Source organism: Enhydra lutris, unplaced genomic scaffold (genome assembly GCF_002288905.1).
Source record: "Enhydra lutris kenyoni isolate GAN:26980312 unplaced genomic scaffold, ASM228890v2 scaffoldscaffold27, whole genome shotgun sequence".
NCBI lineage: Eukaryota > Metazoa > Chordata > Mammalia > Carnivora > Mustelidae > Enhydra > Enhydra lutris.
The window spans coordinates 9,203,581-9,222,358 of record NW_019154111.1 but is presented as its reverse complement, the minus strand read 5'-3'; the positions used below and the strand labels follow the sequence as shown (position 1 = coordinate 9,222,358).

At 41.0% G+C, this 18,778-nt stretch overlaps 1 protein-coding gene across 1 annotated transcript in view; it reads left to right on the top strand.

The window, feature by feature from the left end:
* The window catches only part of LOC111151981 (exocyst complex component 4), a 722,606-nt gene that overhangs the window by 501,361 nt on the left and 202,467 nt on the right, over positions 1-18,778 (top strand). The window contains exon 11 of the mRNA XM_022510235.1: positions 8,176-8,395. Coding sequence (XP_022365943.1) covers positions 8,176-8,395 — 220 coding nt within the window. The remainder of the gene's footprint in view (positions 1-8,175; positions 8,396-18,778) is intronic.

Here is an 18,778-nt window from a genome sequence, read left to right as displayed (position 1 = left end):
TAAAATCTTAAAAAAAAAAAAAAAAAGGAAAGAAAAGAAACAAATGAGGATGCATAACTTCTACAGAAAGGCTAGTGTGCGGAGTACTACTAAAATACACATTGATCTGCAACTCGCTTTTCTCGCTGAACAATTTGTTGTGGAGATCTGTTCACAGTGCATCAAAAGCTTCCGCATTTGGGGGTTGAGGTTGGCACAGTATTCCAATGTATAGATAACACCACAGTTGCTTTGATTAATCCCTACATGATGGATTTTTTTTTAGTTGTTTTGTCTTTGCTGTAAAAACAATGCTGCACTGATCTGTGTAATCATATTTAACTACAGTTGTCAGAAGAATTTCCCACAAGTGGGGTTTCTGGGTCAAAAGGAAATGCATTTGTAATTTTTTTTTGTTGTTGTTAATTTTTTTTTAATTTTATTTTTTATAAACAAATAATATATTTTTATCCCCAGGGGTACAGGTCTGTGAATCGCCAGGTTTACACACTTCACAGCACTCACCATAGCACATACCCTCCCCAATGTCCATAATCCCACCCCCCCCAACCCCCCTCCCCCCATCAACCCTCAGTTTGTTTTGTGAGATTAAGAGTCACTTATGGTTTGTCTCCCTCCCAATCCCATCTTGTTTCATTTACTCTTCTCCTACCCCCTTAGCCCCCCATGTTGCATCTCCTCTCCCTCATATCAGGGAGATCATATGATAGTTGTCTTTCTCCGATTGACTTATTTCGCTAAGCATGATACCCTCTAGTTCCATCCACGTCGTCGCAAATGGCAAGATTTCATTTCTTTTGATGGCTGCATAGTATTCCGTTGTGTATATATACCACATCTTCTTTATCCATTCGTCTGTTGATGGACATCTACGTTCTTTCCATAGTTTGGCTATTGTAGACGTTGCTGCTATAAACATTCGGGTGCACATGCCCCTTCGGATCACTACGTTTGTATCTTTAGGGTAAATACCCAGCAGTGCAATTGCTGGGTCATAGGGTAGTTCTATTTTCAACATTTTGAGGAACCTCCATGCTGTTTTCCAGAGTGGCTGCACCAGCTTGCATTCCCACCAACAGCGTAGGAGGGTTCCCCTTTCTCCGCATCCTCGCCAGCATCTGTCATTTCCTGACTTGTTAATTTTAGCCATTCTGACTGGTGTGAGGTGATATCTCATTGTGGTTTTGATTTGTATTTCCCTGATGCCGAGTGATGTGGAGCACTTTTTCATGTGTCTGTTGGCCATCTGGATGTCTTCTTTGCAGAAATGTCTGTTCATGTCCTCTGCCCATTTCTTGATTGGATTATTTGTTCTTTGGGTGTTGAGTTTGCTAAGTTCTTTATAGATTTTGGACACTAGCCCTTTATCTGATATGTCATTTGCAAATATCTTCTCCCATTCTGTCAGTTGTCTTTTGGTTTTGTTAACTGTTTCCTTTGCTGTGCAAAAGCTTTTGATCTTGATGAAATCCCAATAGTTCATTTTTGCCCTTGCTTCCCTTGCCTTTGGCGATGTTCCTAGGAAGATGTTGCTGCGGCTGAGGTCGAAGAGGTTGCTGCCTGTGTTCTCCTCAAGGATTTTGATGGATTCCTTTCTCACATTGAGATCCTTCATCCATTTTGAGTCTATTTTCGTGTGTGGTGTAAGGAAATGATCCAATTTCATTTTTCTGCATGTGGCTGTCCAATTTTCCCAACACCATTTATTGAAGAGGCTGTCTTTTTTCCATTGGACATTCTTTCCTGCTTTGTCGAAGATTAGTTGACCATAGAGTTGAGGGTCTATTTCTGGGCTCTCTATTCTGTTCCATTGATCTATGTGTCTGTTTTTGTGCCAGTACCATGCTGTCTTGATGATGACAGCTTTGTAATAGAGCTTGAAGTCCGGAATTGTGATGCCACCAACTTTAGCTTTCTTTTTCAATATTGCTTTGGCTATTCGAGGTCTTTTCCGGTTCCATATAAATTTTAGGATTATTTGTTCCATTTCTTTGAAAAAAATGGATGGTACTTTGATAGGAATTGCATTAAATGTGTAGATTGCTTTAGGTAGCATAGACATTTTCACAATATTTATTCTTCCAATCTAGGAGCATGGAACATTTTTCCATTTCTTTGTGTCTTCCTCAGTTTCTTTCATGAGTACTTTATAGTTTTCTGTGTATAGATTCTTAGTCTCTTTGGTTAGGTTTATTCCTAGGTATCTTACAGTTTTGGGTGCAATTGTAAATGGGATTGACTCCTTAATTTCTCTTTCTTCTGTCTTGTTGTTGGTGTAGAGAAATGCAACTGATTTCTGTGCATTGATTTTATATCCTGACACTTTACTGAATTCCTGTACAAGTTCTAGCAGTTTTGGAGTGGAGTCTTTTGGGTTTTCCACATATAGTATCATATCATCTGCGAAGAGTGATAGTTTGACTTCTTCTTTGCCGATTTGGATGCCTTTAATTTCCTTTTGTTGTCTGATTGCTGAGGCTAGGACTTCTAGTACTATGTTGAATAGCAGTGGTGATAACGGACATCCCTGCCGTGTTCCTGACCTTAGCGGAAAAGCTTTCAGTTTTTCTCCATTGAGAATGATATTTGCGGTGGGTTTTTCATAGATGGCTTTGATAATATTGAGGTATGTGCCCTCTATCCCTACACTTTGAAGAGTTTTGATCAGGAAGGGATGCTGTACTTTGTCAAATGCTTTTTCAGCATCTATGGAGAGTATCATATGGTTCTTGTTCTTTCTTTTATTAATGTGTTGTATCACATTGATTGATTTGCGGATGTTGAACCAACCTTGCAGCCCTGGAATAAATCCCACTTGGTCGTGGTGAATAATCCTTTTAATGTACTGTTGAATCCTATTGGCTAGTATTTTGGCAAGAATTTTTGCATCTGTGTTCATCAAGGATATTGGTCTGTAGTTCTCTTTTTTGATGGGATCCTTGTCTGGTTTTGGGATCAAGGTGATGCTGGCCTCATAAAATGAGTTTGGAAGTTTTCCTTCTATTTCTATTTTTTGGAACAGTTTCAGGAGAATAGGAATTAGTTCTTCTTTAAATGTTTGGTAGAATTCCCCCGGGAAGCCGTCTGGCCCTGGGCTTTTGTTTGTTTGGAGATTTTTGATGACTGTTTCAATCTCCTTACTGGTTATGGGTCTGTTCAGGTTTTCTATTTCTTCCTGGTTCAGTTGTGGTAGTTTATATGTCTCTAGGAATGCATCCATTTCTTCCAGATTGTCAAATTTGTTGGCGTAGAGTTGCTCATAGTATGTTCTTATAATTGTCTGTATTTCTTTGGTGTTAGTTGTGATCTCTCCTCTTTCATTCATGATTTTATTTATTTGGGTCCTTTCTCTTTTCTTTTTGATAAGTCTGGCCAGGGGTTTATCGATCTTATTAATTCTTTCAAAGAACCAGCTCCTAGTTTCGTTGATTTGTTCTATTGTTTTTTTGGTTTCTATTTCATTGATTTCTGCTCTGATCTTTATGATTTCTCTTCTCCTGCTGGGTTTAGGGTTTCTTTCTTGTTCTTTCTCCAGCTCCTTTAGGTGTAGGGTTAGGTTGTGTACCTGAGACCTTTCTTGTTTCTTGAGAAAGGCTTGTACTGCTATATATTTTCCTCTCAGGACTGCCTTTTTTGTGTCCCACAGATTCTGAACCATTGTGTTTTCATTATCATTTGTTTCCATGAATTTTTTCAATTCTTCTTTAATTTCCTGGTTGACCCATTCATTCTTTAGAAGGATGCTGTTTAGTCTCCATGTATTTGGGTTCTTTCCAAATTTCCTCTTGTGATTGAGTTCTAGCTTCAGAGCATTGTGGTCTGAAAATATGCAGGGAATGATTCCAATCTTTTGATAACGGTTGAGACCTGATTTAGGACCGAGAATGTGATCTATTCTGGGGAATGTTCCATGTGCACTAGAGAAGAATGTGTATCTGTTGCTTTGGGGTGAAATGTTCTGAATATATCTGTGATGTCCATCTGGTCCAGTGTGTCATTTAAGGCCTTTATTTCCTTGTTGATCTTTTGCTTGGATGATCTGTCCATTTCAGAGAGGGGAGTGTTAAAGTCCCCTACTATTATTGTATTATTGTCGATGTGTTTCTTTGATTTTGTTATTAATTGGTTTATATAGTTGGCTGCTCCCACGTTAGGGGCATAGATATTTAAAATTGTTAGATCTTCTTGTTGGACAGTTCCTTTGAGTATGATATAGTGTCCTTCCTCATCTCTTATTATAGTCTTTGGCTTAAAATCTAATTGATCTGATATAAGGATTGCCACTCCTGTAATTTTAAATGATGATGCCGACTTGCTCTTCATAAGGGTTCTACCATTTCTCATTCCCATCAACAATGCATGAGAATGCCTCTTCCCACACATATGCCAAAAGACTATGTTTTTCAAGTTTTTGGAATCTGCTCAATGCATGGATATAAAAAATGGCATCTCAGTATAGTTTACTTTTCATTTTTTTCATTAGGAACAAAGTTAAGAATTTTTTCTTATGTTTAATGGCCATTGTATTCCCTTTACTGTAAATTGTCTTTTCTTGTTCTTTGATCATTTTTTCGACTAAATTGGGTTTTTTTCCTAACTCATCTATGATAGAAATTGCAAATATATCTTCCCAGTTAATCATTCAGTTTTTGTCTTTATTTCATTTGACTTGATTTCATTTCATTTTCCTTCTCCATTTTTTTCGAAGAAAATTTAAAATACAACACAGTCCATATTTTGCTTAGCATTGTGGAAAAGTAAAAATCACTGTGCAAAACAATGTTAATCACTGGAGATAACCACAATTGTTTCTTGACTTCAGAAACTTTTTGCCAAAACTTGAAAAACTCCCTTGCTGTCCATTATAAATACGTCAAAAAATGAAAAACTTAGAAAACTAATATGTACTTAGCACTCTGTGACATTAGAAACGTTAGGAAGTAAAGTGTTTTGTTAAAATCTTGGTCAGTGTAGTTTGACCGTGCTTGCTGCCTTCTTTTTGTCATGTACTTGACAATACACAGTGAGCGTCTTTTCTAGGTATTAATGAAATGTCATACTTGCTTTAAGTCTGGACCTGCCAGCATTTTATTCTTTGCTTTTCAGTTTTATGAAATATCTTCAGGTGTTCCCTTAGGGTACAATTTGGGCTCCCTCACTTCCCCTGGGATGCCTTCATCCCTTTCACCACAAAGACTTTCCTTGGTGAGGTAGATAAGTTCACCTTCCCTCTGATTGGGTTTGCCTCTTAAAGGGGGGGCAGTGTCAACATTCCCAGCTGTTTCTTGTATAAATCCACTTACATTCCATTCAAATTTCACTCCCAGTGTTATCACTGTTAGTTTGTTTTTGTCTGTATTTCTATTCCTTTTGGCCAGTTCCCTCTTTTAATTATCCATTTTTGCAAAATGCCATGTGGGCTTATCACTGGGAGTCAGGGAGACAACACAACTACATGCTTTACTGCCTGAACATGAACCAAGTAACAGATGTGCAGTTATCAATCATTGTCAGACTCTGAAAGAAGTGACATGATTGATCCGCTGATCATGCTGAACTTCAGTAATTTACATAATTTCTGGACTGGAGAGGTAGCAGCAAAGTTTTCATCTTATGCCATTGCCATTACTCACAGTTAACATATGTAGTAACTGGAATTTAAACCTTGTTCCAGGGGGACTGGTGTAACTAAGAGGCAGTAACTTAAATCTGTGTATAGCAAAACCACATAAAGCGGGACGAAAAAGTACAAAGAAGAATGTAACAAACATCTGCGTCCTCATCTGTGAGTTTGGACAGTTCCTAACATTCTGTTCCCTATGCTTTAAGTGTTCCCGGTAAAGGAAACAGATCATTACAAATAAGGTTGAAATTCTCCTTTTTCCCCACCTTCCTTCCCGTTCTCTTTCTTTACCTCCCAATTTATCATCATGAATTAGAAGAGTTATCATTTATTCTCTCTCTCCCCTCCGCCCTTTTTTTTTTTTAATTTGGGTATAGTTGTCACAAATGTTGCATTAGTTTCAGGTGTACAACTTAGCCATTTGACAAGTTTATACATTAGACTGTGCTCACTGCAAGAGTAGCTACCATCTGTGCCATTATATCACTATTACGATGTCATTGACTGTATTCCTTACACTCTGCTTTTTATTCCTGTGACTTACTCATTCCATAACTGGAGGCCTATATTTCCCTCTTCCTTGGCTTATTTTGCACCTCACCCTGGTTGCCCGCCTCCCTCCACTTCCCCCACCCCCACAACTATCAGCTTGTTTTCTGTATTTACAGTCCCGATTCTGCTTTCTGTTTGTTTACTCACCTTTTTTAGATTCCATTTATGAGCAGATCATATGGTATTTGTCATTCTCAGTCTGACTTATTTCACTCAGTGTAATACCTTCTAGGTCCATGCATGTTGTCTCACATGGCATGATCTCATTCTCCTTTAATGGCTGTGTAATATTCCATTGTGTAGATATATATATGGGTGTCTGGGGGGCTCAGTTGGTTAAGCATCTGTCTTCGGCTCAAGTCATGGTCTTGGGGTTCTGGGATTGAACCCTGCTGAGCAGGGAGCCTGCTTCTGCTTCTCCCCCAGCCCCTCCCTCCCTGGTTATGCTCCCCTCACGCTCTCTCTCAAATAAATAAATAAAATCTTTTTAAAATATTCCCTTGCATATATATACCACATTTTCTTTACACATTCATCTACTGATGGACACTTGGTCTGCTTCCATGTCTTCACTGTTACAAGTAATGCTGCATTAAACATAGGAGTGCGTATATATTTTTGAGTTAGTGTTTTTGTTTTCCCTGGGTAAATACCCAAGAGGGGCATTACTGATCATATGGCTTCACTATTTTGAATTTTGTGAGGAAACTCCACACTGTTTTCTAGAGTGGCTGTACAGTTTACATTCCCACCAGCAGTACACAAGTGTTCCTTTTTCTTCACGTCTTTGCCAACACTTATTGTTTCTTTTCTTCTTGATTCTAGCCATTCTAACAGGTGTGAGGTGATTATCTCCTTGTGGTTTCATGTAAAAGAATGAAACTGGACTCTTTCTAACACCATACACAAAAATAAACTCAAAATGTATTAAAGACCTATTTGTGAGCCCTGAAACCGTAAAAATCCTAAAAGAGAACACAGTAATTTCTCTGACATTGGCCATAGCAACATTTTTCTAGATGTGTCTGCTGAGGCAAGGGAAACAAAAGCAAAACCAAACTGTTGGGGTTATATCAAAATAAAAAGCTTTTGCACAGCAAAGGAAACCATTAAGAAAACAAACATCCTAGTGAATGGGAGAAGATGTTTGCAAGGGACATATCCAATGAAGGGTTAGTATCCAAAATATATAAAGAACTTATACAACTCAACCAAAACAAATAAACAAACAAACCTATAAAATGGGCAGAAGACCTTAATAAACATTTCTACAAAGATATACGGATGGCCAACACACACATGAAAAAATGCTCAACATCACTAATCATCAGGGAAGTGCAAATCTCCCCCTTTTTGGAACATTCTGTCTATACATATAAAGATCTCAGGGAGAAATATGCAGTATTTGGGGGTGTGCTTTTATTTTATTTTACTTTTTTAAAGATTTTATTTATTTATTTGACAGAGATCACAAGTAGGCAGAGAAGCAGGCAGAGAGAGAGGAGGAAGCAGGTTCCCTCTGAGCAGAGAGCCCGATGCGGGGCTCGATCCCAGGACTCTGGGATCATGACCTGAGCCGAAGGCAGAGGCTTTAACCCACTGACCCACCCAGGCGCCCCTGGGGGTGTGCTTTTAAATTTGCCCTTTAGTTTGTTTACTGTTCATCATGCCTCTCTTCACTTATTGTATTCTTATTTCCTTATTGAATTAATACAAATATCTTTTGATGTCTCCCTTTTTTTCCCCTGAGTTTAGAATTTGTGTTTTCTGTTTTGTCCTATTTTTATTCAATTAGCGAAATAACTTAGGAAAGCAAAAACAACTAATATTGAAACAAATAATAAAGTGATGACCTGTTCTCATTAAGAATTCTGGGAATCTCCCCTCATCTTTCCATGGAAAGAGAGGCCAAAGGTAGAAATACCCATATGTGTTTTGTGATATTTCCAGAAGTTTTCTTCTGATATACTTGACAGCTGTTTTCTTCTCTTGTCCTCCAGATTTATTCAAGAGATCGAGCATGCCTTGGGACTTGGCCCAGCCAAACAGTGCCCTCTTCGAGACTTTCTCACCGTGTACATCAAAAACATCTTCCTCAATCAGGTCTTGGCAGAGATCAACAAGGAGATCGAAGGAGTCACCAAAACGTCTGACCCTTTGAAGATCCTAGCTAATGCAGACACCATGAAGGTGATGGGGGTACAGCGGCCTCTCCTACAGGTAAGAATACACTTTGACCTTACTGTTTTTGTCAGCAGTTTTCATTAACTTGGCAAGAGACACAAATTACAGAAAAAAAGAGAATTACCATCTGTTTCCATATTCATCAGAGACGAAACAAGAAGAAATAAATTAAACCGGCACTGGGGAAATTTAGAGCTAACATAGAGATAATGGAAATTCCTTCAGATCTTTAAGAAAAATGTGTTGGCTTTGCATATGGAAGGTGATGAGTCTCATTGACATGCAGGCAACTCCTCATTATTTGCCTGGAACTTGTCCCTGAAGGGAATTCTTTTTCCACTGGTGAATGTACCAGGCGAATGAAGGATGTCAAGGAAGGAAGTTATTGTGCCGAACCTCAACTACCAATAAGAAAACCCTTGTAGTACCATTTTAGGGCAGACTTACTGATAAGAACTCAGCCAGCTCACAGTGAATTTGAACCTCCCAGCAAACTGGCCTTTAGAAGTCAGATCATTTAATTCAAGAGCTCATTAATACTGAAAATTTTACTTCAATTATATAAAGAAATGGTTCCCAGGCAACAGAAATGAAGCAATTTTTAGTAGATACTTGGATTTATAGGCTTGAGGTATTTATTTTATATCCATTTTAGCCAGTGACTTGAAGGTAAATCTAAAACTAAAAGAACATGAGTATGAGTTTAAATTTTATAGGTACATTAACTATTATTACACTGTGATTGTATCTTTATAGTGTTTCTTCCTTTGGGAGAATGATGGATGCAATAGCATATTTTTACAGAAGTTGCATGATCCGAGATTATCTCAAAGCACAGAAGGCTTGAGCTCTTCAAAGAAAAGTTGTGTAAATGGAAAAGAGTTCTTCTTTAGTTGCTTGCCCTTACCTGCCTTTATATGTGTGTTCCTTGGTTTTTCCTTCTTTATACCTTAGAGTTAATATAAATCCTAGACTTTTCATAGGCAAGTGATCTAGTTACAAGTGTTTTTTTTAATGAGCAAACTCTTCTGTGGTGTTGAGAAACGGGTATAGAGGCATTCGCCTCTCCCAGAACTTGAGTAATAGCATCACACCTAGGAAAGGGTTCGTTTGGATCATCTGGCTCTGTCTGAGATACATTCCTTGTGAGGGATCTGTACTGAGTGCGGGGTATGGGGAAGGGAGAACGGCAAAGGCATGCGCTCACTGGTCCCTCCACTGGATTACTCTAACTCTGGCTCTTTGCGTGTCTGGGACCTTCTTCTCTGAGACTCAGTTCAGATGGCATCCCCTCTCTCCGCCCACCCCACTCTCTCGCTGGCAGCTTTTCCTGACTGTCCTACCTAAGTAGGATTATTCTGCATTCTTCCCTCCCTCCGACACCCCAGTCCAGTACAGCACTGAAGCTGAACTCCCTGGACTGTATCACCAAAGTTCCCTTGCCAAGTAGCTTAAAATCTGGTTCTGCCAACAGCAGCAGACGGGCAGAGAGGTAAGAGAAGAAAGAGATTAGGGCTGTTTCTTATGTCCTTCCTCTCTACTTTGGATCATTGCTCTGGCTGTGCCTACATCCCTCTGTAACCAGACGTGCCGCCAGGCGACACCTGCTCCATAGCTCCAGGCCTGACAGGGCTCTGGTAACGTCATTTCTTCCCCTCGCCCCTTGACGACAGCTTTCCGCTCTTGCTAGTCTCTGGGTACCTTACCCATCCCTCGTTGCTTCTTTCAATTCCACCCATACCTCTGTAATTCTGTCTCTGCATTAATGTTTCCTCATTTGAATCCTCTGCATAGAATTCTCTTTTTTTTCTCCAGATCCTGAATAAATCTCCCCAGTCACTATTTGAACACTTTGATTCTTCTTTCATCTTTACACAACCACCATATTTATTAGTTCATCGATTTTCTAACTTATTTATTATGTCTTTTCCCAATAGAATGTAAGTTCCGAAAGCATGGTACAGTACCAGACAGCAGGAAGGTGTTCAATATATAATTTATTGAAGGAATGTGTACAGACTTGGAGAGATGGATAGATGGATGGATGGATGGATGGTTGGTTGGATAGACACAGTGGATAAGTTCTGAGAGTTAGAAATAACTACGGAGTCAGCACGGGAAGACCAGAAATAGAGGGTGACAAACCTTTTTTGCATCTAGCTTTGGTCTGACCATATCATTAACTTCCTCTCATTCAGAAAAAGCTTTCAGTATTTCTCTCCCCGCAGTGTCACGCTCCCTGCTGTGCAGAGCAACTTTAATATGCTTAGTGTACTGAATTCCTAAGAAAACAAAGGCAACAATGAACTACAGAGCATATCGGCATATTAAAGATGCTGGCTTATTGTACATGATCATTTTCAGCTTGAGTAGCAAAAACACTTTAAAACTCAGAACCAGTTGACTATAATCTGGACCATCTCAGGGCCACACTTTGCCAGCTCAATGACACCTTAGGGCAGCCTACTGCCATCTTATTAAGTCACTCCCAGCCTTCTCACCAGCCATAGTGCTACTATGCTTCTTGTTTTCTAAATCGATTATTCCATTCTGAGGGATAGATGAGAACTCCGACTTCACCTGTCTTCTCCTTGACTGAGTCAAGATAGAGTTCTGTGTAAGTAAGTAAATCTTTAAAGTAAGGTCATTCGATTTATTAATCCCCAAATGTGTTGTCATAACCAAAACACCTGCTTTCTTATTTATTTTGTTTCCCTTTCTTTCTTCATAAAAATTTTATTTTCTGAGAATGTAAATTAGTTAGCCCATATCAATAAATTTAATATCCTCAGAGTAATGAGATCAAAAAAGTAATGAGATGGTTATTTTCCTCTCACATCTTGAGACATTCTCTTGCTTTTTAATCTTTGTAAGTTGTTTTCAAACAGAATTTTCCATGGTCAAGTTTCAATGTTCCTTAAATGTCACTGTAACATTTTTATGCCCAGCTAATTGTAGGTGACTAAGCTGAAGAAAAAAAATAAACAGTTCTCAAAAATTTCTGCTGAGAATCCAAAACAACTGTTGAGAAAGGAGCTTGGAGAAGCTCACATATGTGTAAAAGATGCAGGTGGGCAAAGTAGTCAATTACTTGAGGTTTAAAAAAATGTCCTTTGAAGTCATTCCCGCTGCTAGACTGTCCGTTGGGTCTCCGACTGCACCTTTGCCCTAAGGCAGCTCTCAGCGTCACACAGCATCAGCACAATGGGGTTCTCCATGGTGGGGGGGGGGGGGGGGGGGGGGGGGAGGACAGCTGTCTCAGCGCTGCTTTCATCTGTTTGGTGATGCGTGGATGGAGGGACCCCAGGATGATCTGTCCTTACCTCTCAGAAATGGCATCTGGGCAGTATAGATAATCTCTTACAAGGGGGCATTTCCGTGGGTGATAACATGCTTTCCAATCCGTAATTTCACCATCCAGGCACAGAACTCACAGAAGGGAAGGAAGCGAATAGAAAGGAGATGAGAGACACCATCCTATAGGTGAATCAGCTGTGCCGCTATCAGCCCCAAATGGTACACGCGTCACACGATAGTGATAATAGTAACAGTTGTATTCCGAGTAGTAGATAGTAGTAATGATAGCAGCTAACAATTTTGGTAGCATGTTCTATGAGCCAGACACAATTCTGATTGTTTGCTGCATGTCGACTTGTGGTTATGAGTATTGGCAACAGCTTTGTGAGGGTGGTGTTCTTATGATGGGGAGGAAACGGAGAAATCGCGAAATGAAATCAAATGCCCACAGTCACAGAGCTAGTAAGTACTGGAACTATAATTCACACTCAAGCAACCTGACCCTGGAGTCCAGTGTCTGAATGAGTTCTACTCAAAATGTAGCCCGAGGAGTGTGCTTGTCTACAAGCTATTTGTTGCCAGTCTGCTGTGAGAGGTACAGAATTTGAGAGAAAGCATTAAATGCCCTCCCTCCTTTTAAAGGAATTTAACATTGCCTGTTGAAACTAACCAAAAAAGGGGGGGAGGGGAAATTTGTGTTTTGTATATCTTTGTGGTTTTAAATTTTTTTATTAATCAATTTCTGATGTATTTTGTAAAAGTATCAATGTATGACAGATGGGGTGGGGGGGCTGGGCTGGGCTCTCACCACAGTTAGGGTCACACTGCCCTAAATTTCTTACTCCCTGATATTGCCTCAGAGAGAAAGGAGTGAAAGCACAGAAGCAATCATCTCACCTTGGTGCCCAAGGCACTTTCCAACAGATGAAGTCGCTTGAATAATTTTGGCAGGGGCTTGTGTCCCAAGTCCTCAGCTCCTAGAAGTGTCTGCTGTAGAGGAGGTATTCAATATTTAATACATGGATGAATGGCTGAGTGAATGAAAGTGAATGAATTAGTGAGGGCTTCCTTCGTGCAAGGACATGTGTGTGCATGTCGTCCCCCCACGATTCGTGCTTGTGGGTTTCAGATTGTTGGCAACCCTTAAATTAAAATGTTACAGTTCTTATTCCTCTGATGGCATCCTCATGAATGCAGAATTGAATACACCTTGTGTTCTTATTATCTGATTCTTCTGTTGCCATCCCCCACCACCCTCCCCCCACAACCCCCACCTCCACTCCCGGCCCTTTTTTTTTTCAAAATGGCTTCCACCTGTTGCAAAGCGAAGCATCCTGATTCAAATTAAGGCAGTCTCTTAGCAGACAGGAAATGAGCACCCTGGCACTCTGGACATGGAGCTGTGGCAGCTGTCTGTTGAAAGGGACATCCTTTCAGTTACTTTATGCATCTGTAGGAGTCTCCACAGTTTTCTTTCCTTAGACATGAGGAAACACCCACTCAGTTCTGGGGGAGGTTGTTTAATTCATTTCTTCTTTAGTGTCTTTGTCCATAAAGGGGAGGGGGGGTTAGAAGGCTAATGCTCAGGGGTTTTGTCTTTTACTTGTCAAACTGTTGAATGGGCATCCAACTGGAAAGCTGTCTCCCCCACCCCCAATGGAATAGGCTACACCCGTGCTCATAGAGAGCGGTCTGTCCTCCGAGTCAGGCTCTGCATTTGTATACTATCGGCATGGGATTTCCAGGCACGTTTAGAGCTTGGGAAGCACTCCTTTGCCCCAGTGAGTGGTCCGTGGGCTCTCAGCATCTGCATCACTTGAACAGGTGAGGAATGCAAGTTCCTGCAGGAATCTTCATTCTAACCAGCCCACCCACCCCCGGTAATTTTGATAGAGACCGAAGTTTTGGAAGTACTATGCTCCATCACAACGCCATGCCTGGCTGGAGGTTAGGAAATGGGATCTAAAGCTGTGGGCTCTTAGCATTGCAGTGAACAAAAGAAGTCACTTAAAAAAAAAAACAAAAACAAAAACAAAAAAAACTATCCAGCTTTGTTTCCTACAGGCCCAGAAATTGTAAAAACAATATTTGCAGTGACAGCAGAAGCGGCTTCCTAGTCTAGCACATTGCTGATTTTTACGGAGTTCTTTCCAAACACAGGATGAGCCTACAATTTTCTGGCTCTTGCAGGGATGAGAGGAAGAGGCAGCTTTCCTAATGCCTAGGCTCGAATTCCCACATCATTGGAGGAAAAACACAGAAGCTGTGCAAGTCAGGATGTAGGCATTCTTGAAACATTTAAAGCCTTTTTTTCATTTTCCTCACTGCCCCAGGATTTGTCAGACTACTTCCAAAACGTGACATGGCCAGAGTTGCCCACTAACGCGACACTCATCTCTTCCGTAGCTGTGGGAGTGGGCAGTGGTTCTCAGCCGTGGTGCCCATTTGAACCGCCCGGGAGCTTTCGGAAAACAGCGTCTGCCCAGATCCCATCCCAGAGATTTGATTCAATTGATCAGGAGTGGGGCCTGGGCATCAGTGTCCTGAAAGATACTTAGATGGATACAGCCACTGGTCTGGATCTTTCTACTTCGTAGGATCAGTCATTGCCCTGAGAGGAAGTGTATACAGAATTACAGTTGAGACATTCTTGAATTCAGTGAGGCCTGTGATAGAGAGTTCTCTTTGATACTTTGCACCAACTTCGATACATAAGCCTTGGAATCAGATACAAATGATTTTACATCACAGCCATTTCATCTGATAACTTGGTGGCCAGGACCAAATTGTTCATTTCTCTGTACCTACTTTTCCTCCTCCATGAAACGAGAATAATAAAAGAGGTGTCATAGGAACCCAGGAATTATTTCTAGTGATTAGGTGGAGTCCTGTTTGTAAAACATGGCTCCTTCCCTCCCCATGTCACATATGTGTGGATTGTAGCGTGATGTGCTCTCACCGTTACAGACTTCTGACCTGCTGACTTCTCCACGCCTGCCATCTGTCTCGATTTCAGAAACCCCCGCATCTCCCCTCCTCGCTAATTTGTATTTCCCTGCTCCTGTCCTTTGTACGCCAGCACCCACCCAGGAACCTCTGTTTCCTGCCTCCCCCCACCCTAGCGTGACAGCAAGTGGTGATACTACTTAACCTCCTTCTCTTTTTCCTGGAGGTGGTCCACTGGTTGTTTTTCAGCAGCAGAAGTAGCACGTGGTGTTTACTGCCATGAAAGCTAGCGTGTCCGTTTCCTAGACCAACTGTAACAAATGACCACAGTTTGGTGGCTTTAAGCACCGGAAACGTGTCCTGTCACAGTTCTGGAAGCCAGGGGCCACATTCCCTCCTGTGGGCCTAGGGGAGGACCCTCCCTTGCCTATTCCAGCTTCTGGTGGGTCTGGCATTTCTTGGCTTCTAACAGCATAACTCTGATCTGTGCCTCCATCGCATTCTTCCCTGTGTCTCCATGTGTCCTTTTCTGGGTCTTAGAAAGACAGCCTCACTGAATTTAGTGCCCACCCTTAATCCAGCCTGATCCCATCTCCATCCTTACTGTGATATCATCTGCAAAGACCCTCTTTTCAAGTAAGATCCCATTCTGAGGTTCTGTGTAGAATTTGGGGGGTTCACTGTTCACCCCACTATAGCTGATCATTGGAAGCAAGTTATATGGAATGCAGTGTATTTAATTTGCTATATGTTCCTTGAAAACCTTCTGACGGGAAGCAGTGTACAGGGATTGTTTTTCAGACAACAGGCCGGGATGCTCTGGATTCTGGTGTCAGCAAGGTTCCCAGTGACAGTGTGCAGTAGGCTGCGTGATGGCTGGCGCTCCACCAGTGGGTTTCTCCGAAGGCTGGTAGTCACAGCTGCCTATGGTATAATGACTTGCTAGAGCTAATTACACTGATGCCCAAAGCCAAGATAACCTCTTGCTGGTCTCCCAAGGAAGTGTAGCCAGAAGCAAGAGCATAGCATCTTCATCGTATCAAATTATGTTAATATGAAGAATGCTGCTCTGAGTGGTATTTGTATCACGGCCAGTTGTTACCTCCCACTCTGTGGTATGGAATAGATTCAGCTTTTATTAGCGCAAATAGATTAGTCCCATTTAAGGTCTGCTGGAAGCGTCACAAACATCATTAAGTTGAAAAGAGAGCTGATCAATTGATCCCCCCCCCACCATGTACGCTCTGAGAGGCGGTGCTGATGGTCCCACTGTGTTAAAATAAGCCTTAGAACCAAAATGCATCAGGATCTAATCTGATTCTTCAGTGTCTGTCTCAACTGAAAAAATACTGATTTACCATAGTTTGTAGTGTTGATTTTCTTGGGATTTTACTCTTGAAATTTTATTCATTCGCAATATTATTTGGTCTCTTTATGACAAGTGGGGACCTCAAATAACCAACCACTAGTAGCTGCATCAGGCTTTAGCCAAGAAGGTGGAGAAGGAGATGCCTTTATTCTTGTCTTTGGCTGTTTATGTTGTCACTGTGGCTTTCAACACTCAACCTGTTCACTTCTGAGACAGCTGAGCAAATGAAATCTTTCATGACTAATGGGGACTTATAGAACCTTAGAACGTTCATTTGTATCTTCAAATTGTCATATCTATATTAGTTTTGTAGCATTAATTCTGTTACTAGTTTAATACATTCTATTTTTATAATTTTTGTTGTGATGCTTCACAGCCATCCGGGAACATAACTAATGTAAATTTTATCATGGCATGTGGAAAAAGCATCTAAAATGTGGATCTAGTCTCCTTGTCAGCTCAGTGACCTTAGACGAGCCCAAGCCACTTCTCTTCTCTGGCACCACCTCCCTTCCCTCATCTATAAAGCGTGGAGGATGTTCAAGCTTCCCTATAACGCCAAGGTGAAAAGTCCATACGGGTTCATGTATTCAGCAGAGCTCTGGGAACGGCTCTCTGTTTTGACTTGGTGGTTCATAATTTCCTGTTATTGGTCCACACACACACTTGATCACTGCCTTCAGAAAAATCCATTAGCATTAAAGGGAATGGTGTTAAGAAAAAACCTACAGGAATGAAATAGGTTTCCTATTAAGTGAAAAACTTCACGAGTTTTTCCCAACAGTGTGCCTTATGCGTGATTAGACAGCCAGTGTAAGAACCTGGCAATATTTTTTCCACAGTGTATCATGAATATTTTAAATTCCTAAAAAGGCTGAAAAAACTGTGTGGTCAACACCCCCACATTCACTGTCCAAATTCTGCATTTAGCACTTTATGCTGTATTTGTTTCATAGCTTAACCAGACCCGGTCATTTTTAATTCTTCAGCCATCTCCGAAGTGAATTCCCAGTCGTTCCCTAAGCACTTTACTGTGGTGTCATTCACAGGTTTTTAATATCTTAGAAAAATCTGACCATAAAGAGAAATAAATTAAGTGGGAAAGTCATTGCTTTGTTCAATTTCTGAAAGTACTCTATTTCTAAAGGCTTTCCTTTAAATAGTGTCAGAGAACAGTGAATGGACCGGCTTATGCTTGTGAGTAAGCTATAAGTACCGCCTTTGTTGATATGATACTATAGGGGAATTTGTCATCATAACTATTGATGGAAAAAGACTGAAGTGAGCAAACAGGAGGTGATTTTTATTTGCAGACAACAGACACGTAATGTGGTCAACTTGAGTTTTTACAAATATCTTTATAGTCTTATCTCTGGATCAGATGGTTTTCTTAGAAAGTTCCTCCTTAACTAGACTTCTAAAAATAGCTTCCTGCAAAGCAAGGAGGGGGGGAAATAGAGACGGAGCGAGAACACACATGTGTGCACCCAGAGCAGCTAAAAATGAAGATTTTTTTTTTTGTATGTGTGTAGAAAATCTTTGCAACCAGCCCTATGCATGGTATAAGAATTATTGATGATTTCCAAGTTTGTTTTTACGAGTCGGTTATAATTGCAAATAATTGCAAATTGCAAATGTTCAACAATCTATCATCCCTCATAATGTGTTTGGAACAGCTTTTAATTTAGATGCAACTTTTCAGGAATTTATTGTATCTGGGTTATGAGGTCAGTTTAAAAAAAGCGAGCTGGAAGGCTTTACTCATGTGGGTAGAGAAGTCACGAGGGACTGCTGAATGAGAACGTAATTACAGTTGGTGACACTTGTTTACCAGCTTTGCTCGGTACTAAGAAACTTGTGTGAGCACAAGGCTGTTTCAGAGTGACATCCATCTAGGGATAAGCCCTGGGTCTTAAATGATGATTCTGAATTTATTTTCTAAGTCAAGATAGGCCTACGGCTGGCCGTCTCGGTTGTCACTTGGGCTGGTCTATGAAATGGGGTTCATCTGGGGCGTTGGAGACATTGACTGGCTGCTGTCTGCTTTGATCTTGCCTCAGCCCACTCCTGGTGGATAAGCAGGAGAGAAGGTAATGACTTAGGATAGGTCTGCTGACAGGGGCTGACGTACATTAACACTCTGTGGCTCAGATCCTCGGCCCGATGTATATTTCACTTTACTCGCTAACAAAGGCATCTTCTGATGTACGTCTTTTCCTTAAACGCTAGAGAAGAGGAAGAACATCTCATCAAGAGATACCAGGAGAGAAAAGGCTGGCTCAGCAGCCCAAGCAAATGGTAGTTATCATTCTTGGGAGCAGCACAATTGCTGATCTGGCAAGATTACTGGTAGGAGGCAGAGGAGCACAGACAGAGAGAACTGCTGCTTCTGGGGACTTGATGTTCTTCTCCAAAGTCGTTTTTGCCCTGTCTGAATGTTGCAGCTCTGGCTCGAAGCTGTTCTAGGGAGAAAATGAGGAGGGAGAAAGCAGAGTATCTGATCTTGAAAGTTCATTGACCCTTCAAGAGTAACTATCCAAATAAAACCATTGTTCCCGCTCTGGCTTTTCGAGCATCCTGTCGTACTCATCAACTTGCATTCATTCATGTTCCTTTAGACACTGGAAGGCGGGCTAGTAAAAATCGGATCCCTCAACTGGGACATGCAGTTGAGTAATTTCTGCTGTTGAAATTGTAGATAACACTAAATGATAAATCTTGATTAAACACCTGCTTGATGCCATCACTAGGGGTCCCCATTTCATGGGGTCTTCTGGTTAGGCAGGGAATCGAAATTCCTCATACCT